Source organism: Osmerus mordax, chromosome 14, assembly GCF_038355195.1.
Source record: "Osmerus mordax isolate fOsmMor3 chromosome 14, fOsmMor3.pri, whole genome shotgun sequence".
Taxonomy (NCBI): Eukaryota; Metazoa; Chordata; class Actinopteri; order Osmeriformes; family Osmeridae; genus Osmerus; species Osmerus mordax.
Window position 1 is genome coordinate 12,239,652 of NC_090063.1, and position 27,739 is coordinate 12,267,390.

At 45.7% G+C, this 27,739-nt stretch overlaps 1 protein-coding gene and 3 non-coding genes across 4 annotated transcripts; 3 read left to right on the forward strand and 1 right to left on the reverse strand.

The window, feature by feature from the left end:
* On the forward strand, positions 1–74 carry trnai-aau (transfer RNA isoleucine (anticodon AAU)). The gene has a single exon. It is a non-coding gene; the product is annotated as a tRNA-Ile (tRNA).
* A 561-nt stretch (positions 75–635) lies between these two features.
* trnaq-cug (transfer RNA glutamine (anticodon CUG)) lies at positions 636–707 on the forward strand. Its single transcript has one exon. It is a non-coding gene; the product is annotated as a tRNA-Gln (tRNA).
* A 736-nt stretch (positions 708–1,443) lies between these two features.
* Positions 1,444–1,515, forward strand: trnaq-cug (transfer RNA glutamine (anticodon CUG)). The gene has a single exon. It is a non-coding gene; the product is annotated as a tRNA-Gln (tRNA).
* A 1,588-nt stretch (positions 1,516–3,103) lies between these two features.
* Positions 3,104–16,532, reverse strand: LOC136956422 (uncharacterized). The gene is given in 16 exon segments (XM_067250318.1): positions 3,104–5,825; positions 5,883–6,341; positions 6,489–6,853; positions 7,156–8,472; positions 8,919–9,063; positions 9,565–9,747; positions 10,031–10,250; positions 10,411–10,547; positions 10,948–11,067; positions 11,269–11,394; positions 11,598–11,693; positions 12,973–13,077; positions 13,908–13,953; positions 14,066–14,168; positions 15,605–15,797; positions 16,416–16,532. Coding segments are annotated over 16 exon segments (6,417 nt in total). The 3' UTR covers positions 3,104–3,140.
* Positions 16,533–27,739: the final 11,207 nt, after the last annotated feature.

A 27,739-nucleotide genomic window follows, 5' to 3' on the forward strand; every position in this document is an offset into this window, starting at 1 on the left:
GGCCGGTTAGCTCAGTTGGTTAGAGCGTGGTGCTAATAACGCCAAGGTCGCGGGTTCGATACCCGTACTGGCCAAATTTTCTTTGCTTCAAACCCTGAGAAGGAGATAACGCGAATAAACTAAGAACGTGTTATCTGGTTGAATATGATTTCGGTCCAAAAGTTCAATAAAATGTTTCGCATTATTCTCTGCCTGCCTGGTATAGACTACAACTAATATGTGTAACGTTTCTTAATTGCAGGCTGAGCTGATGGTCAAGGTCCACTTTTGCTACAAACATACAGGTTAAGCCTACACATTTGACCCACTGTCAGGCCGTTTATCCAAACTAGCGATTTCCAAATCTTTTTTTGTAGGCCTAAACTTTAATGGTAGAGTTGTGAGGTCTGCACATTTCCAGTGGGCCTACTGTAAAGTCTAAATAAACGGAAAGTTACATGAATCACTGCTTACAGACAACCCATAATGACAACCTCAGGTAGGCTAGCTTACTGCATCATAACGAAGGAAAATATATTGCATTTTGAGATCGTCTTAGAATTTTTTATTAAAATCATTTTTCAACAATACAACGTTTCTGGCAGGCATCCCAAATGTGTGTAGATTAACCCTTTACTGCACAAGACACAATATCTGGTTCTATGGTGTAATGGTTAGCACTCTGGACTCTGAATCCAGCGATCCGAGTTCAAATCTCGGTAGGACCTGAACGTTTTTGAACTAGTCTGTGCGTTTCAAGTTCCTGTGGTTTCAATGGCTATGTTTAAACATATGACGGACTTCCTTAAGCAGACGTTATACACATAAAGCATTTGTGTTCGTAACATATAAATACACTCCAAGCAACATGAGGAAACTATTATAGTTTTGTAAACTGCCCATTTACAAACAGAGTACTGAGCCCTAGTTCTGGAAAAGTCAGTCCTCGCTGTTCCGCTTGTTGCAGCGGTCGCAGCCTTATAAACACACTGCTAAAACAGCCTAAAACACACTGCTTTTTGCTCAAACACACTGCTTTTTGCACTGCATTACAATAATGGTATCTTGTACATTTGTATTTTTTGTAATATTTGTATTTTTATATTTTTATATTGTAATTTACGGCAAATTATATTTTATTGTATATTTAATTCTATTCTAATCCCACTTAGTACTGCTAGTTTATGTACCCTTAGTATAGGTAGTCCACATATTTCAATTTTAGGTATATGTTTATTGTATGCACCTTCCTGCCAAAGCAAATTCCTTGTCTGTGCAAACTTTCATGGCGAATAAATCCCATTCTGATTCTGATAAACCAGAGACACACACAGCCAGCTCCACCAGGGTTTGGAATCCGTCAGCCAGACAGGAGGTGCTCTAGCCCACCCTCACCACCTATGGTAACCCACCCACCATTAACCGTCAGGCGAGTAGACATGTCACACAATAGTGTACCTAAGGGGTTCTATGGTGTAATGGTTAGCACTCTGGACTCTGAATCCAGCGATCCGAGTTCAAATCTCGGTAGGACCTGAACTTTTGAGATGTCGTCCAAGTACTGTATTTGTGGATATGATCGCAAATTGTAACTTCAAATACAGCTGTGTAACGCAATTGCCCTGAAACTTGTCATTGGTGTGAATACAAATTGAACACCTGTCTATCGAACAGAAACGTTGTGTGCTTGAAGGCAAATACCTTTGACAATGTCATTGTTTTTTACATTTTTTATTAATGGTGGGGACTCAAAGCATCACAAAGCAAAAGCAGGCGTATAACTTCTTCAGTCACTCTTGATCCCTGATATTACAATGCAGACATGGTTTAAATATGGCATGCTTTGTGGGCACAGATGAATTGAAAGCATATTTTAGCTCTTCATTTCGAAGGTTAATTCTTCCTAAAGCAATTATGTGAACATTTTATGACCAAAATGTATCACTTTATTAAACATAACCCATGCTAAATATGATTCCTTTATTTGGTTGGTGAAGATAAATAAAACAGAAAACAAAAACTAAATAATTAATACATATTTGTAATGTCATTAAAATTATATAATGAACTGGCCTGGTGACTAAGTGTGAAGTACTGCTTTGTTGAGAAACTGTGAATTTCTGCAGTGAACAGAACATGCAAGTTCAATTCTTTCTTTATTTCCAGAAATCTCTTCCGCCCTGGTCACCCTTGACATTTAGTAAGCAACACAGCCAACCCCCACTACAATCATTCTCTGTATGTGGCAGCCATTCTAACTTCTCCAAACTGTCCATAACCATTGTGCAAAAGACAACAAATAATTATAAGACATCAATCCCTTCCTTATCCACCCATTTGAAAAAGTCATACACATTAATAAGCACTGAGCTGGTGTTTATAAAATATCAAACAGAGCTCCCAGAAACATTTATACAAGCTACTCAAGAAAACTATTTTGGTTTTGTAAACGGTCCATTCATGTTCAGTCTACTACTTTCGTCCACTGGAACAGTCAGCCCTGTGACAGACAGGAATCACAGACCATGTCTGAACTCGGAGTGATTCCAGGTGCACCCCTGTTTTTTGGAGATGCATGTGTGTGTGTATGTGTGTAAATCATTTTCTGGTCTACAACATTTTTTGTAAACATTCCTTGTTCGTTCTGTTTTCCTCTAGATACTCCTCTGTTTTCCTGTTCGATAACTACCAAACCAATAACATGAAAGATAAAAAATAAATAGATCAATAAATATATAGTATATTCAAATATAAATACTTAAATACTGTAACACAGGCAGGTTTGCTTTGAGTCTAGCGATTGTCGTTGCGTGTGGCCTTTATGACAGTGTGACACTTTATTACACAGTTTGTACTACTGAGAGTGACTGACCAGTTAGGGACCAATGCACATTATGCCACTGTTTAGGTCAACCACAAGCACTGTACCCTAGAGGAGGCCTTATGGTCTGTTATGACACCATAAGGAATGTCTCATTTGGTCTGGGATGTCAGGGTGTTAGTGATTAATCACTACGGGAACTTTGACATCACACAGGCTGTAAAACAACCAATGGGTCTTTAGAACTTGTCATCTAGTCACTACAAGTAATCCTCCGTTTGTGACCCGTCAAGTGTCAGACCTCCCTCAGAGTTAAAGGTTAAATAGGCAGCCACATCATTCAAAGGGCGGTGAGCGTACGAAACAGCTGTGTGAGGCAGAAGACAGAGGCGGTGAGTGCAGTGCACTGTTTGGCCAGCAGCTTGGTGCTGAGGTCGTGACATGTCCGTCTCCCGCTCGCCCTCTCCGCCGCCAGTGCAAACTCCCGGAAGGCCCGCGCCACGTCCGCCAAACCGGCCACCGCTTCGCTGTTCCGCCTGTCGCAGCGGTCGCAGCCAGAGAACCAGAGGCACACCCCGGCCAGCTCCACCAGGGTCTGGAAGCTGTTGGCCAGGGAGAGGAGCATCTCCTCGGGGCTCTGGCCCACCCTCACCACCTTCTGGCAGCCTGCCATCAGCCGGCGAGCCTCCCCGTGCAGTGTTCGCTTGTTCTCGCTGAAGTGGGCAGGGCAGCTGTCCCTGGGGTGCCTCCCCCCGCGTCCTCCCCTGGCCCCGCCTTCTAAGATGGAGAGTAGCTGGTCTACATCTCCGCGGAGTGTCTGGAAACCCGCTGGAGGAGCCGGATAACGGCGTTGGCGCAGTCGGCTGATGGTCTCTTTGTGCGCCTCGGACAAGAAGCAGTTGGATGACTCCAAAGGGGAAAGGAGGGGGCTAACTTCGGTGGAGGAGGATGGAGGGATGACCAATCGGGGGAAGGAGGGAGAGAGGGATGCGGAAGGAGAAGAGGAAAGGAAAGAGGAGGAAGGGAGAGAGGTCATCAGAGGAAGCACCCCAGAGGCATGGGTCACGTCACTCTGCGTGCGGCAGGAGAACTCGTAAACTGTCAGCTCATCGTCAAAGCTGTCCCCCCCGCTGAAGCAATTGGTATAGACCATAGGACACCCACACGCGTCCAGGGGAGTCTGAACACCTTCCAGCACAGACTCGCACCCAGAGGCCAGAATAGAGCTACATCCAAAATCTGGCTTTATCGGTGGGGAAGATTCTGGGTGGGCCTGGCTTTGAGTCTTCGGCTGTGCCTCACAGACAGTGAACACTCCACAGCTTGTGCTAAGTAATTTTACCTGGCCAGAGTCTCCTCCTGCAGGCTTACAGAGGTCTTTAGAAGTGACACTGCTACCCCCCACTGGCTCTGCCATGCTAGGGAAACTGAGGCCTGGACCATTAAGACTCTGCGTGGTCACCACTATTGCAGCGGGAACGGGATGGACAGGGTTGTTCATTTGGGGTCTGTAGATGTCCGTTTTATTTCTGTAGGTATCTATTTTTGGCTCAGAAATGTAAATTTCTGAGTCTAGATTCAGAGGTTTGAGCTCATTGTGGATTGGCAGGGGAGGGCTTTCATAGACCTTCACCACCTTCTCCATCAGCTCCTTGACCTCCGACACAGTCGACCGCGTGATCTCCGCCCCCGTGGTTTCTATGACCACTTCCCCTTCCACATCTGACCCTGTCAGCGTTATCTCAGAATCGTCCGACTCTGCTGATTCTACTTGACTTGTGTCCTTGACAACGCCAACCTTATTTTCAGCAGTGACCTTTGTGATGACTTCTCTGGAGGGGCTCTTGACTGTGCTCCCCAGCCCGGTTTGGCTAAGGGTTTCTTGGGAACGTGACAAGTAGAGGGGCAGGCTCTGGATCTTCCCTCGCAGGGTGGAAGCCGACAAGCGACCGCCGATGATGCCAGGGGAGCATGCCTGGAGAAGGAACCCAGAAAGTGATGGAGGTTCGTTGGGAAGCTTGTGGAAAGTGGTCACCTTAGGCTTAGCTGTGTCAACATTGTCATTAGCTGTGCTAGCATTAGCCTCCAAGCTAGCCGTTTTACAAACTGCTTTTTTGGTGTCAGCGAGAGAATCCTGTAGGATGGAGGCTTTGACATTAGCCACAGTGGAAGCATTGCTGACTGGCGTAGGTGTGATGCCTGCTGTAGCATCAAGCTTTGCTGTAATGGAGTTTATGGTGGCAGCAAAATCTGTATTTGATGTTACTGACTGAATGTGTGCAGGGGATTCAACGTTAGCAGTGGTAGCACGATCCAAGCTCAAATCACAGATGTTAGCGTTGCCTTCATCATCACTAGCGGTTACCACATTGACACTATGAACATTTGCTTCATCAATAGCATTAGAAGAACTCAAGCTACTATTATATCCATCACCGAGGATGGAAGTAATGGAGCCAACAATATTCTCAGTGGCAGTATGAACAGCTATAGTGGGGACATAACTGATTTCAACGGACGCTCTCCCACTCTCGCTCTGTTTACCATTTGGTAATTCTTCGCCGTGGATCTTGGTTAACAAACCATCATATACTGGCTCTAGGTAAGGGTTAGGGGGGTTGGTTGGCATGTGCTCTTCCATGCCTCTGTTGCCCCCCTGCCCTCTTTCTGGGTGGGGTAAGTGAGGTGTAGAGAGGTCGTGGAGTGGAGGTAGTGAGGGGGTGGGTGGCGGTGGTGGTGGATGGCTTGGGGGGATAAAATTCCTCCTCACAACTCTACCAGCCCCAAATGCCTTGTTATGTGAACTAGGGGATGAGGGTCTTGGAAGAGGTCTGACAGGAACATCCTCACCCTTTTCCTCTTTGTTGAAACAGTGAGGTGGGTCATTGGTCTGAAGTCCCTCTTCAGCAAATACAGTTGGTTCTTCGGTGCTGGGTGAGGGCACTCTGTCTACCTCTTCTCCTGTCTCCTCCCCTCTCCCTTTCTCCTCTCCTGCTTTGCCCCCTGTCTCCTCCTCTCCTGTTTCCATACCTCTCTTGTCCTCCCCTCCTGTCTCTTCCCCTCTATCTTCCTCCTCTCCTGCCTTTTCCCTGCTCCCTTTCTCCTCTCCTGTCTCCTCCTCTTTCTCTTCCTCTTCCAGGATCTCAGCCAGGAACATATGACCAGCACAGGCTCCTTTCAATGACCCCCCTCTTTCATCCCCCTCCTCTTCACTCATTCCCACTTGTTTCTGTCCCTCTTTCTCTTCCTCCTCCCCATCCCCTCTTCGGTCGGCGCTCTCCTTCCCGTCGGGCTCCACCCTGGAGCGGACAGCAGAGATAGAGGGGCAGGCTGCCGTCACCAGAGCCGTGACCGATTTGAACTCCATGGAGTCTGGCTCCATCTCCATCTCCTGCTGCCTGGACCTGGAGCTCCTCAGGAGGTCCTTCCTGTCCTCGTCTGGGTCCCGGTGTCGGCTGGGCATGGTGAGGATGGGCTTGGACTCCAGCTGGGCTGGTTCCCCCTCTGTGTGCTTCAGGCAGGAGACGGTGGGAGACGGGTTCTAAGACAATAGATTAGATAGGGTTGGATGTCAAGAACAGTGCTCATTGACATCTACTATGATATCTATCTACTTCTACACCTATTGACACCACAACAGGGTACTAATAAAATGGTTACGGTTCATTACTGTCTGTAGACTGCACACCTGGGTCTGTTCAGAAGGTTCTGGGTCAGAGCTCAGCATCTGGCTGTCATCGGCCTGTGCAATGTGGTTCTTCTGGCCCGAGTTCTGGTAAGGATGCTGGTCCTGGTCTTGGCTGTTGTCAGGGTCTGTTTCTGGGAAGGACACTCTGGAGGTGAAGTTTGTCTCCATGAAGGATCGTCGCTTTCTGGACCTTCTCCTCAGTCTGGCCCTCGCCTCTCGTCCTCTTCCCTCCTCCTCGCTTCCTCCTCCCTCCTCCTCGCTTCCCCCTTCATCCTCTTTTCCGTCCCGCCGCTGTACTGGAATGCTGATTCCAATATCGCTCGGGCTCACACTTCGACTATCTTCTCTCATCTCTGCGGCAAAATCTGGAAATAAGAATGATTCAAGTCAAAATAAATGTCAAAATCAAATGTTATCAAAGAAAGGGGACAATTGCCTCCTTGGAGAACCACAAATGTGACTGTGAATAATTACACTCCAACCTCCCCGACCTCCTAATCTTTTATCGTTAATTGGGTTTTAAATGTGCAGCGCTTCAATAATAATACTAGTGCTCTTTCGGGTGTCGCAGTTGACAGACCTGTAGACCCATAATTATTTTTTACAGTATGAGAGACAGTTTACCCTTCCAGCACCACACCCAGCACGCCCCCCCACCCCCACTCACCTCGAGGTACGGCTCCCGACGTTGGGTCTTCGGGCGAGGCAAAGCGGTCACTGGCGTCAAAGAACTCCTCCTCCGAACTGCTGTCTCCAAAACCGGGTGGTGGCTGGAGGATGGGCACGGACTCCAGCTCCAGCGTCGGGGGCTGCGACTCCTCCTCCTCCTGCTCCTGCTCCTCTTCTTCGGTCTCTACCGCTGCCGGGCTGCGGTCGCTGTGGAGGCGGGAAAGGCTGTGAGCGCTATCCGGGGTGACGTTCGAGCAGATGTTGTAGTAACACCTGGCGTCGCTCTGCTCAAAGTTGAACACGCAGTCTAGGTGGGAGGGGGGGGAAGGGGACGTGGGGAGGCGCTCAAGACAACCCTCCCCGCCTTTGTCTCGTTCCTCGCCCCCCGTCTCTGACGTGTCATCCGTCTCCCTCCTCTCCCTCTCCCCCTCGTCCTCGTCCTCATCCTCGCTGGCCTCTGGGGGGCTGGGCAGGTAGTCCACCATGCGGGAAAGCTCGGCAAAACACAGGAAGTTGTCCGACACAGGGTCAAAGGTCATGTCCGCGGGGGAGAGGTGGGGGTCGTCCTCGTCATTGGTCGTCCTGTGTCCCCCTTCTCTCACCTGGTGGGGTGCAGACGGTTCCCACCTGGAATGAGGGGGGTCAACTGTGAGGCGGAAGAGGGGATGGGCATGTGGGGCAGGGGGAGAGAGGAGGTGGGGATGAGGGGGGGGATAAGTATGGGGGTGAATGTGATGGTGGGCAGAGGATGAACAGGAAATGAGGTCGTCTTCCTCTAGGGCGTCCAATGAGTCGCTGGAGATGCTGGTGATGAAGCGTGAGTCTGTCCTACAGGATTCGGACGCCTCCGACACAGAGGGGTGGTCCTCCACGGCTAGAATTTCTGCTCCTCCTCCTCCCCCCGCCTCCTCATTCCCCACTCCATCCCAAGTCTGCTCCTCTATCTTCTCGTTTCCCCCTTCTCCAGCCCCCTGCATTTTCTCTTCCTCCGTCCCCTCCGTTTCTCCTCCTCCCTCCACCGGTTTCTCGTTCTGTCTGTTTTCAGAAGAAACCCTTTCAGCGTGCTCCGCTCTTGTCTCCTCGTCCTTCTCCCCTTCCTCTTTCTTGTGAGATTCCTGACACGACTTCACCCTCCTCTGCACTCTCCTCTTTTCTTCACGCTCTTTCCGTTTCTTCTTCAGCTGCTCCCTCGCTTGTTCGGGGTCCGACGTGGACCTGGGCCTGGGCTGCTTGTTGTAGGACACGAGGGTGACCAGGGTGTCCATGTCCAGATCTGACGAGTCATCGGTATCGCTGCCACAACGCGACACGTAACCTGCACACACACACACACAGACACACACTCAGAACAACATGAAACCTCCGACTACATCTTCTCCTGTTACTTTCAACAGACCAAATGTATGTCCTCTCTGGAATCGGATCTACATTATATCAAAGTATCATCGATCAGTGTACCGGAAATGGCAGTATAGTTTCAGACACAGTCTTCTCCCTCATCTCTGTACAATGTTCTATGTCAAGGTATGGCTCATGGCTTACAGAATTGAACTCATCATCCAAAAGGCCTTAAATCAAGGCATACCAGTTGGCCTTAGCGCACTGGCCCATGTTCGTGGTTTGTGAAATAAGCAGTAAGGTGGTGAATTTGGATGAAAAAGAAGGTAGGAGTAGTTATGTCAATACACTATAGAGAAATGGTAGAGGTAGCGAGTTTGGTTTGCGGCTAATGGGGTTGAGGGTGGGTGCAAGTGTTTGTACCCTCCTCTGCCGACACCCGGTGTTTCCTGGTGGGGTCTGTCCACGGGAAGATGTTGATGTTGGGGTCCACCAGCAGACGACAGTAGCCAGCCACCAGGCAGGAGAGGTCCTTGGCTGCTACAGACTCCAACAGCAGAGTTATGGGCTGGAGCAGAGGAGAAGAGGAGGAGAGAGAAGATTTTTAAGGTAATATTATTCAACTCAGCAGGTTAGATATTGATTTTGAGCCCAATTTAGATGTTTGGCTACAGGGTTACTTTCTTAACAAGCTTTCTTTCCCAACTTAGGCAAATGTAATGAATATAGAAGAAGAAGTGGAAAGATGTAGTGTTAAGTGTATCCGTATATACAGTAAAGGCCATTGCACACTGAGTCCGAAATTCCTATCCGAAATGTTCGCACGTAAAAAAAAAAATCGGGTTCGATTTTGTGCGTATTCGCATCCATAGCCAGCATTTTGATAGTTTTTTTGGGCAATTCAGAGCCACCGAATGTTGAGGCTGACGATTGCGAAAAAACGCATACGAAAATTTCACACTCAGTGTGCGAGGGCCTTAAGTGTAGCGTGTGTGTCTTTGTCTCTCGTGTGCATGACAGAGATAGTATGCTTCTATGTGTGTGTGTATATGCGTGTGTTTGATCTGACCTTGATTTCCTGCAGGTAGATCTTGACCAGGCTCACGCGCTCCGACTCGGGAAGCAGCTCGATGCGCGTGATGCTGCTGAACTCGGTCAGCATGGTCATGATGCTCAGCTTGTGGTTGACCACCTGGCTCACGCCATAGCGTGCGCCCACCAACAGGGTCACCATGGATTCCCTATCCTGCAGCTGGTGGTGGGGTGGGGGGGGGAGTAGAGACGGTGTGCACGTGAAGGGGGTGGCGGAACTTGCGTTGCATAGCAAGTTTTTTTACATGACAGGTGAAAGACTCCATTGCTATGTGTAGGGGTGGGGGCGCGTTGTGTACGGTTAATAAGGAAGGAAGACGGGTGTTCAAGTCTTAATTTTCACAATATTTTTTTTATTACAAAGTATTGTCAGTTTTGTACTCTCTCTCTCTCTCTCTCTCTCTCTCTCTCTCTCTCTCTCTCTCTCTCTCTCTCTCTCCTACCATCATGGTGGCGCTGAAGGACTTCCCCCCAAAGGACTTCAGGTCGCTCAGCTCCTCCAGGTAGTTAGTCCTCGCCTGATTTGCCGTGAGCACCTTCTGCTTGGGCTCAATCTGTGCCTGGCTCTTCTTCATGTGGTAGCCAATAGCCTTCCTCAGATCCTTCTCCCTCATGTTCCTCAGTAGGGTGGACGACACAAAGTTCTCGATGCCCCACGTTTTCCTACAGGTGAGTTCAGAACCGCCCACCGTGCATGTGCGTAAGAGGGTGCAGAAAGAGGGCTGCGTGTGTACATTGTGTGCGTGTGTGTGGAAACCATTTGTGCCTGTATCCGTACTTGCAGTGCATTGTGGGAGTGTGTGCGTGAGCTTGTGAGACTCACGTGATGATCTTCAGGTTGGTCTTGGGAGACTGTCCACAGCTGGCGAGTCTTTCCTGGATGTGCAGGGCAGCTAGCCTCAGGGCCGTGTTACACCTCATCTCCACCGCAAACCTCTCCTGCAGCACGTCGTTCACACCCTGGAAACACACGCGAGTTGGGGAGTCAGGTGGCTGAGTGGTTAGGGAATCGGGCTAGTCATCTGAAGGTTGCCAGTTCGATTCCCGCCCATACAAAAATGACGTTGTGTCCTTGGGCAAGGCACTTCACCCTACTTTCCTCGGGGGAATGTCCCTGTACTTACTGAAAGTCGCTCTGGATAAGAGCGTCTGTTAAATAACTAAATGTTGTACGCACATCCTTGTACACACTAGCATAAACATCTCAAACGATTACATGTCCCATTTTCACTGATAGGTCATCAAAATATATGGATGTATTTTCATGAGTGTAAACGTGTCTGTTACGCACGTGAGACTTTGTTAAAGGCACACCTCATCCTCATTTTACGCACGCGTCCGCTCTCTCACATGCACTCACCTGCAGATAGAGGTACTCGAAGGCTGTGGGGTCATCCTGCAGCATGTCCTGAGGGTCTCTGGGCATGAAACACACACGGAACAGGCACCTGAAGTCATGAGACTCCCTCTTCTGGACCACCTGTAGTACACACACACACACACACACACAAACACACACATTCAGAAATGAATGGTCGGTGACTGTTCGAAACGGGTCAAATGAGTTATGTGCTTGTGAGTGTGTGTGTCCTGCACATGCACGTCAATACGGCATTTGCTTCAAAGTGCAACTGGGAATTTGGCGTAGTGCAGCATGTGGAACTGTGTGTGTGCAGTGTACCTGCTGTATCCTCTCCTCGTCGTGTAGAAGCAGGAGTTTGGTAATGCTGTACTGCTGCTCCAGCACTAGAGAGAAGTGCTCGATACGAGACAGGGACAGCTTCTCTTTCAGAGTCATCACAATGTCCTAGCAGTGGCCAGAGAAACGGAGATCATCCCACATTTGTAGGAAATATAACAGTAGTGCTGTGGAAGCAGCTTACGTGGGCTTGTATTGTGCTTTTAATAGCACCGCGTGAGAGTGGTGTGCTGGTGTTGTGCTTCACACGGTTGTGTTGTAGTAGCGACTGTGTTCTTTCCCACCCTCAATGTGTGTGTTGGGTTAGGTACCTTTACAGTGGTGTTGGGTTCAAACTTGAAGGCCTTGGTCTGGCCGTTTTCTAGGTACACCTTCAGAACGTTGGGCAGGAAGAGCAGAGAGTTGCCCTGGAGACCGTGTAGGAGTCAGAGCAGGGTCATAGAGAAACAGAGGGACGACAAGAGGAAGGAGGAGAGGGGAATGAGTACGAGGATGATTTATGCATTGAACCAACATTACACAAGAAGGGAAATTTGACTTCTTTGTCATTAGGTAAGCAGGAAATATAGAGCAAGAGTGGGAGAAAGAAAGAGAGAGAGAGAGAGAGAGAGAGAGAGAGAGAGAGAGAGAGAGAGAGAGAGAGAGAGAGAGAGAGAGAGAGAGAGAGACAGCAAGTGGAACAAGAAAACATTTTAATATCAAATCTGAAGCTGTGTGTCTACAGGGACATAATCTGTTAATAGAGTTCTGTTAATAGGGGCTTCTTTCATATCTCTCAGACCACGTCTCCATCTGTCTCTTTCATTCTGCTTGCATCCTTCTGCCCGCCTCCCTCAAATCTTCCCTAATGCTGTGCACGTCACAACTAGGTCTCTCTCCATATTTCTGTGACGGCATCATTTCTCTCTCCGCCCTCACTTCTCTGTCCCTGGCCTGATTCCGTCTCCCGCTCTCTTTCTTGCTTTCTCCTCCACTCCCTTCTGCTCTCTCCTCTCACCGTTCTCTCGCTTTTCCTCTCCACCTCCTCTTGTTCTCCACCCCTCTCCCTCCATCCCTGTCTCTAACGGGGTATTTATTGTCCTTTAATCACTGTTGTTCAGGAGGGGAAACGTGACTGGGAAAGATTGATCCCTCCTGAAAAATAATGGCAGCCCAGTCTGCTTGTGCGGTTTTCTGACCCATAGTATTTATTTATAAATCCACTGGGAGGATGGGAACTCTAAACCGCGCCAGATTGGGTTTCCTTCCAAACACAGGCAGGAAAAGGGAGACTAAGCGTGATTATCTTGCGACGCCATATCAAGCGTTTGATAATGACGGTTCAAAAGTTTACTTAAAGGATGAAGATCACAAGCAGTCAGAGCTGCACACTGTAAAAGACCAATGCCGTCCAGAGTTCCAGTGGATTGCATGGAGCCTGGCCCTCCCCCCTCCCCCCCTGGTCCGCCGGCAAACCCCACCCTACCACCTTAACTAACACATTTTATGCGGGAAACCCTGTACATGAGTATGACATGAGTCCCCAGTATGAGAGGGTGGCGTGTGGGGAGCTGATTGGTTGTGAGGGTGGCGTGTGAGGAGCTGATTGGTTGGGAGGGTGGCGTGAGGAGCTGATTGGTTGGGAGGGTGGCGTGTGAGGAGCTGATTGGTTGGGAGGGTGGCGTGCAGGTGTCTTTCAAGTCTCACCTGAGAGTGTCCGTTAACTGCAACCTCCTCGGCGAAGCGTACCTTCACCGGGTTGGATTTCAGTTTGGCCCTCTTCTCTGGAGTGATAAAAGAGGACTTGGGTCCCTGCAGAATTGAGGCCGGGACACAGATTAAGAGGTGAATAGCGTCACCACAACGTTAGCTTTACTGGGGAATGTTAGCTTCACTGGGGAATGCTCGATTAAGATTCTATGAGGACGGTTGTTATGTCCTTATAGTTCTCATGTAAAACAGATCAATGTTAGGGACCCAGTGCAATTGAACGAGAGAGCTGTTTTGAAGCGCTTTCCACTCAAAGTGATATTAGACCAGGGTGATTTCCAAATGTAAAAGACGAATACAGCAGATGACATCCGGTGAAGCACCCAAATGCTTTCCGCCAGACAGAAACATCTAATTTAGATGGATTTGTTTGTCTGAATCAGATATGGTGCATTTGTGATCATCAGAGGCACTCTAGCCGTTTCTGTTCTTCATGTCAAACACACACAAACATATTGTACACTCAGAAGATCAGACGCCTATACACATACACACACGATGATTACGAGACACAGGAGACATGATAGTGTGTGTCCAGGTGCAAGGCTCTCCATCAAGGGCTCTGCAGGGAGGGACTCAGTGTTGTCACTTTTACGATGATTAAGTGAGACCTTGGCCTCCTGAATTAGTGTGTGTGTGTGTGTGTGTGTGTGTGTGTGTGTGTGTGTAAGCACCGCAATCTTCCAACTACGATGACAGATCTAAAATAGGTTCGATGACAACAGCGCTTCAGCATTCTGTGTGTGGGTGAGAAGTTCCTGCATGCCTATTTTTGGTGTGCATGTGTGCATATACGTATACCTGTGTGTGTGTGTGTGTGTGTGTGTGTGTGTGTGTGTGTGTGTGTGTGTGTGTGTGTGTGTGTCACTCACCACAGTGGTTCGCAGGACAGTCATTGTCACTGAGTCCTGACATTCCCTAAAGAGAGAGAGAGAAGATGACGTGAGTATGGAGACAGGGGAGGAGCAGAGACAGGACTGCAATGACAAACATGTCTGTGTGTGTGCGTGTGTGTGTGTGGGTGAGAGACCTGATTATGTCAGCAGCTTGCTCCGGGGTCAGGTCATCAACGGCTACATTGTTGATTTTTACGACCTGGTCGCCGGGGATGAGTCGACCATCAGCAGGACCTCCTAAACACACACACACATATAATCCTCACCACTCCCTTAGCCATCAAGTTCACCAGTGAGAACACATCAAACAGCTGTGTGTGTGTCCTCTCCCAACATAACACAATCCATAACAAATTCCTATTTCAGTGTGAAGATGAATCCCTCCCCCAGACAAGGAGAGGGACAGGGAGAGGAGGGAGGAGCAGGTTGAGCCAGAGCTTAGCAGGACCACAGTGAGAGCACCAAGATGACAGGCAGGGACAGATGGTGACAGGCTGGGCACTGGGCTATAAACACTTGTCTCCCAACTAAGACCCCCGTGGCCTACGTTATGGACAACACTCAAACAAATGCACCCACATGCCAACACATATAGCTGTAAACAACATTCCTGTTCTTTTACGGGGGTCAGATTAGTTTGTATGAGATTTTGTGAATAATTTGGGATATCTCAATAAAACTCTTAATATATGATACACAGTATATGTATTATATAGGATGTATTATCTACTTTTGGGATGTGATATTTTTTTACCACCCAAGAGGTCAATCACTGTCTTCGTAGCACTTTTGATGGGAACTTTGCTATTGATTCACATGACCATTATTTTCCCTGTTTCCTGTAATTCTTGTGACCATGCCAGTTCCTTCCACAACCTCAGCAATATCTTATACCTATTTCCATCACCACAAGTCTTAACAGAAACCCCTAATGGGTTCCACAAAACACTGTAAAACATTTTATATGACAGTCAGTCAAACTCTCTGACATGACAAATGGATTCACCATTCATTGCATAGGCTAGTGTTCCACTGAATTAAAAAATGCCATTAAGATATTTGCAACTGAGTAAATAACCACCAGACTTAATTTACTTAATGTATGAGTGTTTTTTAGGTACTTTGATTTAGGAAGCCCACAAAAATATTCATGAAACATCCCCTACTCAGCACCTTTTAACAAAAGCTTTTTATATATATATATATATACATATCTGAAGAGGCGGACTGAGACAGAAATTGGGGTGTGAAGTTTACTCTTTCAGATTCTAGAGAAGGCAGCTGGTGTAGTGTCACATGGACACACCGTCATGGGCAGTGAGGGTAGATTTGATTATGCCAGTTGGTAGGTCCTGAGGCAACTTGCAGCCTTGCCTCAGCAAAGAAGACCTTTCCCTCACTCTTCCAGGTACTGTGCAACAGGTTAGTGTCACAATACCTTCCTTTTGTGTCTGTGTGTGTGTATGAGGGGCAGAGGTTAAGCGCAGTAAAAAAAAATACTCCCGTTGCCTCATTACATTCTCTGTTAAACTCTTTTCATGAAAGTATGATTTTTTTTTGCATATGAGTTTCTTTTTTTCCCAAATTCAAGCTTGTAAGTACATCGATTTTATACAAATTGTCAACAAACATGGCCGTTTGTAATATGGCCTGAACCTGATTCTAGACCCTACCTGGGTGGACATCTTGCACCAGTATGGGGGTCTGGGGAGACAGGCTGAGCCCATGGGAGTTGAGCAGGGGGTCCTTCAGGATCTGAACCGTCAGGCGCACCGGATAGTTCCTCTGGTCCGACGCGCCGGACTCCCCGGCCTTCCCGTCCACCAGGATCCTCTCTCTGGAGAACAAAGACGGACAAGATGGAGACTCATGGATGAGTGTCAGACACGTCCCATTTGGTTTGCACCTAACACTCTGATACATTTAATGAAATACATTGATTTTGAAGCACTGCAATGTGCTTGTGTTTGTGTCCTCTTTTAAACAAGCTGCCATGCTGACAGAGCTGTAATTGTTAACAGCTGGCGTCTAGTAATAATTAAGAGTACATGAGGGAAGTCTGTTTATCAACTTTCATCAAACGCTGATGTATATTATTGGTAATGTTTAACCAAGCACTTCTTTATCAACAATGAAAAGCTAAAGACCATGTGTATGTTAAGGTGTTTGGTTAACCTAGTAGGCCAGATCTCATACAGTGAGATAACACACCACTCATTTTCGATGACAAAACCCATTGCGGCAATAGTTGATGAAAGGTAATCTAATAAACCTTGGGGGAATCAAACCCTATCTTTATTATAAACTCAGTGTTTATAATACTTAATGTTCATTTTGGTATTTTGTGGAGGCTGTCAGCTGTTTTTCTAAAGACACCAATATGCAATTCCATATGCGGCATTAATCTCTAGTCTTTTACTTCATAACGCCTCCTATGTAGAATGTTGCGCTCTTAAACACAGTCAAATTGAAATACACTTGAACCTAAATTAATTCTGACCTGCTGCTTGAGTCCCGGGAACGTCGGAGCCACCTCCCCACCACCTGCTCCACCCGGCTGGTCCTGCGGGAGGGAGAGCGGCTACGATCCCGCTCCTCCATCTGGCTGCGTGGGTCAGAGGGCACGTGGTCAAAGGTCAGCGAGGACAGGGGTGAGTGCATAGGTCAACATGGCCATCCACTCGAAATGCGCCATGGGTAGGCACATGTGGGGAACAGGACTGCTTACGAGACACACAGTATTCACAGTTAATTATGGAAACGTATATGTAGATGAAGTAAAGGGCATTCCTCATAGCTTACTCTGCTTATCTTAATTAGAAAGACAAAATTAAAGTAACCGTAGTCCAATAAGTATAGGCTGATTTCTGCTTTCTCTCATCTAAGACTAAGCTGGGTGATGAGCATTAGCGATGGGTTGGGGTAAAAGGGGATGTCACTTGTGGCCACGTCCTAATAGTCTCAGTCTGGTGATCTCATGCTAAAAGGGTTCTGATGGCCAATCATGTCAATAAGCCTGAATTAATATGATCTCTAATTGTTAGTACAGGGTGTGGCGTCTCCTGAAAATGGGTCCCTCAGTGGGACACTTATGTGAAGTGCTCGTTAGAAACTAGTCTGAGAAAGTTGAAGTCTGGTTATTGCTGAATTTCTGGTTATGATCTTTTTTTTTTTTTTTTTTTCTGTGGTGTACAGGGATGGTGTGTGTACAGTGTGTGGTGATTTTAAGTAGTGTTTGTTACATGTTATAGTTTCTGGTGGACCCTCCTAAATGTTTGGTCAATCTTAAGAGGGCTCTTAAAGGCTCACCTCAGAAAGTGATCTGCTTTGACCGAGTGCTCCAAAGATTTGACTGTGTAAAGATTATTGCAGAAATTTGCATTAGATTTACTAGCAAGTTAGTGACTGGATGAATGAATGAATTGGTGTTTTGCATTTAAAAAGGCTTGAATGATTGAATGAATGACTTGTACCGTGTCTCTGGGACTCCCACTTGACATGGCTACAGGAAGCCACAACGAACAGTGCCTGATCATCAATACTGATGATCAGGCATTAAAACCGTCCATTAGAGAGGGAGGGAGGAGGGAGACGGGGATTGATGGAGGGACGGGGCAGGGAGTTCAGCGGGAGAGCACACAGGGGGTGTGGGAGACAGAAAGAATGGAGGGATGGAGGACGATAAAGAAATGCAGAAAGAGGGTGGCAGAAAGGAAAGCAGATAATGGACAGAGGAAGAGTGAATAAAGAAGGGGGAAGGAAGAGGGGAGCCAGAAAGTGAAAGGCGAGCCAGGGGGAGTGGAGGGTCTGAGGATGGGGAACAGAGAGAGGATGAGGATCGACAGCAAGGGTAGAGATGGAACCCGGAGGAGGGGATACACACACAGATTTGGAAAGAGGGAGATGACGTGAGAGGAGTACCGGAGAGAGAGGGGTATCTCCAGAGACCTTGTATATGAGTCATGGCCACTCTATGTCTCCATCTGTCTGTCCCATCTCACCCTTCTCATATTACACAATGGCCACGAGAGAGAAATAGGCTGAACCAGGCTAAACCACCGGCAAAAAAGTACCAGAAACTGGGTAATGGCTTTGATGTCGCTACAAAATCATTGAATTATCATCTTCTCATCATTCACTCAGCCATCAGACCATTCCCACTGTTTTGAAGGATGAAAAACCCCTCTTCCAACTCACTGAATGCAGCCTATCGTTCTCCATAGCCTTTTGAGAAGTCAGTGATGTGGATAGGTGGCTGGAAAAATAATGTAAATAAATGAGAGCTTTGACCTATCTGATCATGTTATATCAGAGATATGGATAGGTATGGGAGGCCTTTGTAGTGTTCAAAGTGACGAAATGCTTGTTCCGGCTGTTTTGAAAATACAACAGCAAAACATGCCATAACCTAAATATCTTATCTGGATTCACCTACAGTAGTAAATGTTTACATTTACATTTAGTCATTTAGCAGACGCTCTTATCCAGAGCGACTTACAGTAAGTACAGGTACATTCCCCCAAGGCAAGTAGGGTGAAGTGCCTTGCCCAAGGACACAACGTCATTTGGCACGGCCGGGAATCGAACCAACAACCTTCTGATTACTAGCCCGACTATCTAACCGCTCAGCCATCTGACCCTCCAAATGTTGGAAATGTACATGTTGCTTTGCTTTCAAAATGGATTATTGGACGTCATGTTTTATGAAACAAAATCCAAACACAATCCAATAGCAAAACAACCATATTATCTCATAACAGTAATCCAAGTGTCCCAATCTTTCAAATCTTTCGTAAACATATTTTCATTTCATGTTGTAGGGCTGTTTTGGCAGCCCCTTTGTCACTGGTCACCCAGACACTCGTCTGGGACAGTCGTTGATTTGCATGAATGCTAAAATGACAATCACACCTTAATGACACACCTCTGGAAAGGTGGTCTCAACAGTTGAAGAGGAAGGTGGACCGAGGAAGACTCTGAAATTATCATTAAAAGTGTTGTGTTCTTGTAAATATTGTTCTAAACAGCTTTTAATGTCATGTTTGATATGATTTTGCTTCTTATTTTATGTATTACATTCTAGAAATAATTGTATTGCTGTAACATGTACATTTACAGGGTTTACAGAGTTTGTGCTTGCAGCAGACCAACATGTGTTTAACATATTCCCTTGTCTTGCAAGAGCACCACTTGCCTTGATTAATGATCCAATTTGAATGTGTATGCGTTAGACAACTTTCCAGTCATATGACCGGTGTCCCCATTTTAGTCAGGTTTGGGTATATATAGGAAGAAGTTTTTACCACTAACTTTGAGTTCTGTTTACGATACAGCTCCGGTGCGTTAGGCGCCTAGTCTTCATTGTGAATACCTTTGTTAACCATTGCTCTGAAGGTATGTTTTGTATTTGATGATATTTCATTATCATTGTATTGATTATCTTACTATTTAGATAATAAACTATTATTGTGCATTTTAAGTTACTTGTTCTCCTTTAAAACTTATCTATCAAGCAACGGCGGTGAAAACTTTGATCTAGTCTGGTTGATGCGGCTAACTGATTATAAACATAGACTTTTGAAGTAGGTTTTAACTTAAGGCCTCTGAGTCACTTACAGTGGATCTCCACGCTCCGAAGGAATTTACCGGAGCCTCTGAGTGATCGGTTTAAATATCCTACTAGGTCGGTGGTTAAATCCATATTATAGTAGAGATAAATGACTGATTAGTGAACATGCATACTTTAGGGTTGATGCTCTGATCAAGCAGACGATTTTTACCTACGCCAGAGTTTCATGTCATTAACTGTTTAGCGCTCAAGGTTACAGGTAACGCACTTGTGCACATTTCTAAAATTGGAGTCAGATATTAACAAGTCAATTTTCTCCTTGAACATCTAACCAGAATTGAATTGGGTTTCCCAAGCCGGGGACAAACACCAAGCGTCTCCGGCCTTACGATCCTCCTAACTACAATGTAAAAAAAGAATTGATCTGATCTGGAAGAGTGCCGTACCCTGTACAAGAAAGATAACTAATCTCATTAAAGAGAAAAGTTAAATATTTAATCACTTTCCATAGAATTTAGCCACTTACTGTGAGTGTAAGTAGTCTTTGTCAGAATCTGTCACTCCACTCTCTTTCTGTGTCTGTGTTTGTATCTCTGTCTCTCTGTATCTTCTCTCTCTCTTTCTCCTTCAGCTTAGAGTGGTCTATGTAACAATCGGATTTCCAATTCCAGTACATCTGTACTTCTGATCTAATACTACAAAATATGTATGGTTGTGTGGGGGCTATTATTCAAACTGAGTAGCTACAGAGCAACAAAGGACATGCTTGTACACACACACACACACACACACAAACACACACACACACACACTGTAAAGGCTAATGGGCTATGGCAGCCCATACAGATTAGGCCCTACTCAGCTCTTTCGCTCTCCCTCTCCACCACTTTCTTACCTTCTCTCTCTGTCTCTCTCTCTCTCTCTGTCTCTCTCTCTCTCTCTGTCTCTCTCTCTCTCTCTGTCTCTCTCTCTCTCTCTCTCGTCTTTCAAGCGTCTCTACTTCCACTATCTAGGGCTCTCCGTTACAACGACAGGAAATTCAAAAATATAGCAGAAGACATATCATATCAACCCCCCCCCCACACACACACACCCACAAACTGACCACGCGCACACACACAGCTAATGGGATTAGAGTGTGTGTTCTTTAGACTGTGGACAGGGTGTTACTGCGTCACCCCTGCTGAGCCAGATTAGAGCCTCACCTCAACCAACAACCAACAGACCTACATAATGGGAGCCACGCACACGTACACATGCACACACACTGACCTGCTCTCAGCCCCCGTGTATCAGGGCTCCATGGTGGGGGCAGTAGCTACACCCCTGCTCGGCTCTCTCTCCGGTCCTCAGGCTGAGGAAGAGGAGGGTGCTGCCTCTTCATCTCCTAGAAATAGACATCGAAATGAGAAGGTTCATTAAAGCTACGTGTCTGATGGTGGGGGCAGCATGCGTGTGCGTGTGTGCGGTTCATTGTGTTTGCGTGCAGTGCATGATCTGGAGAGAGGCAGGTGTCTGATCAATGTCTCTGTGTTGGCTCCTCACACCGTGTGTGTTTTCATCTGAAGAGAGGAGACGCAACAATGAAACAATGAGAAGGGGAGGCTGGCTTTCATTTGTCGTTCTAATCAAAGCGTTTGGCTGCCATCAGAGAGAGAGAGAGAGAGAGTGTGAGAGAGAGAGAGAGAGAGAGAGAGAGAGAGAGAGAGGGAGAGGGAGAGGTTGATAGAGAGACACATCCAGGCAAAGAAGAGATACGTCAAGAGCGTGAGACACCATGGAGGAGGACAGAGGCCCGAAGAGGGAAAGGGGAACATGGAGAGAATGGAGAGAACCAAAGAGGGAGAGATACAGACAGGCACCATAATAGACAACTTAAAAAGGGAGGGTGCAGAAAGACGCACAAAAAAGACGATGTATGGGCTGAATAAGCAAGTCGGTCCGACAAATGAAGAGCGGAGAAGAGGAGGGTGCGCGGCGAGCCCCATCGCAGTAGAAAGGGTTTGCTGTTTGTCGGAGTCCCACTTGCCTCTACGCTGCTCCAAACATCATCAATATTTAACTAAGCCTCTACAAAGCCTTAGGAACAGAGATGCTGGAATTCTTCTGCTACCTCTCTTCCTCCCTCTCTTCTCTATCCATCTGTCTGTCTGTCTGTCTGTGTCTGTCTATCTACCTGTTTCTTAATTTACCTCTCTCTCTCTCTGTCTATTTATCTATCTATATATATTTTGTCTGTGTAGCAGGCATGATTGATCAGCTGGTTTACACCACAGGAGGTTTTCCGACTGTAAATTTCAAAGCCATTCTAGACCGAAGTGAATCGCAGATGTTAATGGCTTGTTCTAGACTTCTCCATTGGGTTGGGCTGCTGAGTGAAGCCTGACACCACCCTCTTCTCAGTACTCCATACAGTTGGGAGGTCTGTGCACTCAACACACACACACACACACACACACACACACACAGGCATGCACTCATACACAAGCATTTAATCACCAAAGTGAAGCTGACAGCAAATGTGGTGGAGGTATTTTGTGTTTCCATCTTTGAGTGTGCACATGTTTGGGTGCGTTTACATGTTTAAGTGTGTTTGTTTTGTTGTGGGTGTGTTTTTCTTGAGTGTGTGTGTGGTTGTGTGTTTTCATGTGTGCATGGTTGTGCGGTGGTGATTGTATGCCTGCCTGTATGTCGGCATGTGTGTGCGTGCGTGTGTGTCTATGTGCGAGCGTGTAACTCAGAGTGCTGCTCCCATCAATAATGCATCTAGATAATGCAGCCGCACCACTCCATCAACAACTCCATCCTCACAGCCCTACTAACGCAGACAGAAAGATAGACGGACTGGCAGGCAGACAGGCAAACAGATAGACATGCAGACAGACTCGCAGGCCAACCGACAGGCAGAGAGAGAGGCAAACAGTCGGACAGACAGATAGACAGGCAGGTCAACAGACAGATAGGCAGGCAGGCAGACAGGCACAAAAAGGGAAACAGTCAGAAAGACAGACAGGCAGGTCAACAGCCAAGAAGGCATGTGTGTGCACATATGCATTTGTGTTTCTGCCTGTGTGTATTGTCTCTCATCCCTCTCTCTCCAGGATTTGCAGTTTGCTGTGTTCCGATGACAGGAGACAAGGGACACAATCCAATTAGCTCCTAGCTCTCAAATCCCCACCCATAGGCCAGGAAATGGCTTCCGACTGTCTGCCAATTATCTCTGATCCATAAACACATATGCGAACAAACGGCCAAACACAAACAAACGGCCACATAAGCACAGGAACAAGAACAAGTGACATGCTCACATATACTGATAAAAGAACACACTCGATTGTCAAGAGTGTGTAGAGTATAGCAGCTGTGTGTATGTTTGTGTCTGTGTGTGTGTGTGTGTTTGTGTGTGTGTGTGTGTGGGGGGGGGGGGTGAAACCTGAGCTACACCTGTTAAATACCCACAATCATGTACGTAGATGTCGGATCCAATCGTTTGGAAAGATGAGATAAACTGGTTGTTAATTATCTATGAATGTTGTGCATCACTTTCCACTCTGTCATGCAACTTAGCATGTGTTCCTGTGTCTGCATGGGTGAGCGTGTGTAAGTGTGTGTGTGTGTGTGTGTGTGTGCGTGTGTGTGCATGTGTGTGATTGTGCGTGCATGTGAGTGTTTGGGCGTGCGTGTGGGCGTGACCACAGGGCCTGGACTTCTTTCTCCTTTCATGAAATTCCAGTGCTGTCAACTACCTCATAGAGTTGGTAAATAAATAGTTCTCTAGACTGTATGAGACAGTACTCCATACTAGAAACTTTATGATGTGAACTTAACTGTGTTACTAACTAAGCTCCGTGAGATCTCATTAATGGACAAAGCCATTATGAGAGATCAGTTTAAAGTCTGTTTTCAATAGTAAAGCTGTGTTTTGGGAATTGTCTTGGAGTATAGGAGACTTGCAAGCTGTCAAGTACTGTACATAGAGGCTGACAGACACCTGGAATTCCAACCTGTATTAAATTTGACAAATATACAGCATCAAAAATGTAGCATTGCCTAAAAATAACATCATAAATAACTAAGAATGGGAGGTCCTTCAGAACTGTGCCCGATATTCCGTTGCAGGTTCCACAACGAGGCTTTGTAGTCACGTTTGTTTTAAATGGCCTGAACGCTGAATGAGCACACATCACTTGCACACATTCTCATGCAGGCACATCTACTCATAGACACATAGACACATGCGAAACTGATGGCAAAATAGTAAAGTAAATAGTAATAGGACAATGCCTTTATGGTGTGTGTGTGTGTGTGTGTGTGTGTGTGTGTGTGTGTGTGTGTGTGTGTGTGTCTGTTAGAGTAAGGGTTGAGAGACATAGAACATTAATGGTCTAAATAACTACTGACACCATTATACTTGAGAGAAAGATATGTTTTGAATGATGTTGCTCCTTGAGTGTGTGTGTGTACTGTTGTTGTACTGGTGTTGACACCAATTATACACCGATGGCACCCACCAACAAACAACCAAACTGAGTTTGTTAGAATGTAGGTCTAGGCTTACTAAGCCCTACAGAAAACACGTTATACGACTTTTCATTAATCGATCATTAATGCCATTGTCACCAAAACTGTATTTAGGGTCAAAAATCGGCTGTTGAGACACCTACAGAATATTACTAAAAGTATCGGACAGTTCTATAGCAATAGTCTTGTATATAGCTTGGTATGGTCTTGTCACTCTAATCATGTTGTCCGATTAGGAAACGGCTTTAAAAATAATTGTCGATTGTAATTTCATCCTTAGGTAGCCAAGGGTTCTCACGAGCCTACCAACGCACGTAACTTCATATGTCTAAGAAAATATCACAGTGTCCCCTAGTCTACGTTTGTCTCTTGTCTGTTGTTTAGTTTGGTCCACGATAGCGGACCTCCTTAAAACCTTACCGGGTACCCGGAATCTCCTCTCTAATCCGCCTTCTGCGCTCAGGGCGATCCGTCCCGCGTGTCTTTGACGTAAAACAACTTCGTTCACAACAGAAAAACGGTAAAGGAAGATTAACACTTGCCTCCGACATCGAAAGACTATAAATCAGTTATACATCCCGTTTACCTTTGGACTGGAGAAAGGTGTTAAAACCGAAAGGCAGCTTTGGTGGAGCAGCTACAGTGTACCGTAGTCCCAGGGCAGGTGCGCGCGGGATGCTGACGGCAAAACCATGCGTAGTTAAACGACGTTAATCCGACTGATCTTCCCCTTCTCCCTCCTATACTCTCTCTCTTTCTCTCTCTCTTTCTCTCTCTCACACACATACATACATAGGCAAGTGACCAGAAACTAGAAAAATGGTGACCGAAGGCCTATAATAATTACTATTATTATTGAGCAAAGCTATCTCTTATTGTCTCTAATTAGCGTATAACGTGCACTTGTGCGGAAAAAACTAAATATTGATACGTACGTACATACGATATTGTCATTATTATAATGACACCCAAAGGTATGAAATATGGTATTGTCCTCAGTGGTGAATTGCTCCCCATCATCCATTCCAAATTGTGAGTATCAATGTGTATTTGCCAGTAGCCTACCTTTGGTGTGTCGCCCTCTTCTGGCTTCGTTAAATGGTACTGCTGTAAACATGCCATAGAAAAAGGATGAAAAGGGGGCGGCCAACAAGCCCCAAGATAAAGGGATAAAACGTAAAAGACTGAGAAAAAAGGCAAAATATAGGCTAATTGATAGGATGAGTTTATGTTTGAGAGTATGAGGGGCCGTTTAGGAAATAATTCAGACTGTCCGACTCCTTACACAAACAAACACATCCACATGTGAAGTGCTCGCATCGACACATATGAAACGCGTTCACATGTGAAATGTTGACACACATTCATACTACTGAACATTTTGATACACATACATAGGCCTATGAAATGCTCGCATAGACGGATGTGAAACACATTCACAAAATCATATATGAAATGCTCAAGTCTTGTAAGGATGAGTAAGAAGCTTTGAGAATGTAAGAGTGTATGAACATTTTCACTATATCCGGAAGGCATTGAAGTATATCCGGAAGTCAGTTCAGTAGTTAAGCAATTTTACATAAACAGGAGCAAAACACCTTTAAACTAGAACATAACATTTTAAATACTGGGTGACCAAAAACACAAATCTAGAAAAAGGCAAGAAAGCAGGGTTCTGGAATTTGATTGAGTTCAAAGTTGTCGCTTCATTTCTACAGCCCTGCCCTGAAATACACCCCCCATATAATTTCAGTTCTGTATAACCCAGCATCAAATGATTCTTACTGTACATTGAGGGGACTAGTATGAGTAACCAGAGTAAGCTTCATACATGGCACTTTCCCAGTCAGAGTTAGCATCAAATGATTCTTACTGTAACAAAATTGAAGTTCTCAAATATTTGAAAAGTAATAGTTTTGCAGGCCAAAATATATATGTAAAAAGAAAAATCTAAATATCACCAAAACAGACAAAATATTATATGTTTGTCTCTTCAAGAATTTATATTTATATTTTCCATTTCCATGACTAAAGAACCTTCTGGACCTGAAGGGGGAGGCCCTCAGGAAACAGTATATTCTGTACAGCCGACAACACAACATTTGTTATTGCCAAACCTTATGGCCATGACTGTACATCATTATATCTTCTGATTAAAGCTGTAACTTGGATGACAGAAAACTTCAGTCACTCTGTGTGTATTCAATATCATTGTAAGTTCTTATAATTCTTCACAACAGGAAATTGCCTTACACTAGAATCATTACTTTCCATTTATTTGGATAGCAAAGAGTGCAAGAACAAAAAATGACATTTTAAAGTAACGTAAACATTTACTCTCATATTGCGTTTATGGTTAGCATGCAGTATAGTCTTGCATTGCACAGGCCAACTCATTCATGAAAGAGTTTGAAAGATAAGAAAAAGTGTTTCTGTGATGGTGTGAACACTACAACACAACATGAATTGATTTCAGTGCCCTCGAGTCTTCAGTGTTTCTAACCTTCTTTTGCTCAGCCCCTTCTTCTTCACCATGTCTTCCACCCTGTAGCTCTCCACCAATGCTAAAGCAACATACAGGTGTAGGATTGTAACCTGTGACCTCTTGATCTACAGTGATATGTTCTACCACAGAGTTGTACCTACCTGTATTGTTGTACAGCACAGGTAAGTATTATTCCTGATGAAGGTCCTAGGGTCTAGGATGCATTGTAGTGTAGGAATCAGTCTAGGACACTGTGGTCCATATGGCTCTGTGAGCTTGCAGGATGAGCTATAGCAGCACACAGACACACACACATGCTCACACAGACACACACATGCTCACACAGACACACACACATGCTCACACAGACACACACACATGCTCACACAGACACACACATGCTCACACAGACACACACACATGCTCACACAGACACACACACATGCTCACACAGAAACACACACAGTGTTACAGGAAGTGGATCTCTGTCTCCACTTCTCCCCTGTGTGCACAGCATGTCTTCGCAGGGTAGCCGCTAGCCAAACAATAATTTAATATTTGTAGTCGCAAACTGTGCTAAAATCTGATGCATCTTGCAACTTTTTAGGATTTAAATTGTTGATACTATTTTGTACGATATACTCTTATCAAGTAATTCTTCTTGACTCAACTTATTTATTTGTAAAAAGATTTTTTTTTTAAATACAATTTCATTTTATATATATATAATCAGTGTACAAGCAGAACGTGAAGTCTAAATGGCAGAGTGATTCAACCCAACAGAACTATAAGAATAACAGGACATATTTGTAAAAGCAATAACTATGATTATCACTGAGTGATTAAACTCCACTTGTGGTACTGAATGTGGCTTCTATGTCAGCTTACTGATACTGTAGCAGTAGTCTCTGATGACACACACACACACACACACACATAGCTGTCATGTACTGCATGTGTGCAGGCATATAGTGTCCTACCTTACATGGACCTATGTTTTAAGCTAAATGTTGAAGAGAACATTTTGACATTTTAACTGAACACAACTGGCCAGTGTGACACTGAGGGCGGAATATGTTTTATTAATGCCAGTCAAGGCCGTAATCATAATACATATTGGGGGGGACACATCCCCCCCCCAATATTCAAATCTGGTCAAAATGTCCCCCCCAATATATTGATATAAAAATATAAATGTGCTACTCTACGACAGGCAACCACGCATGCTTTTCA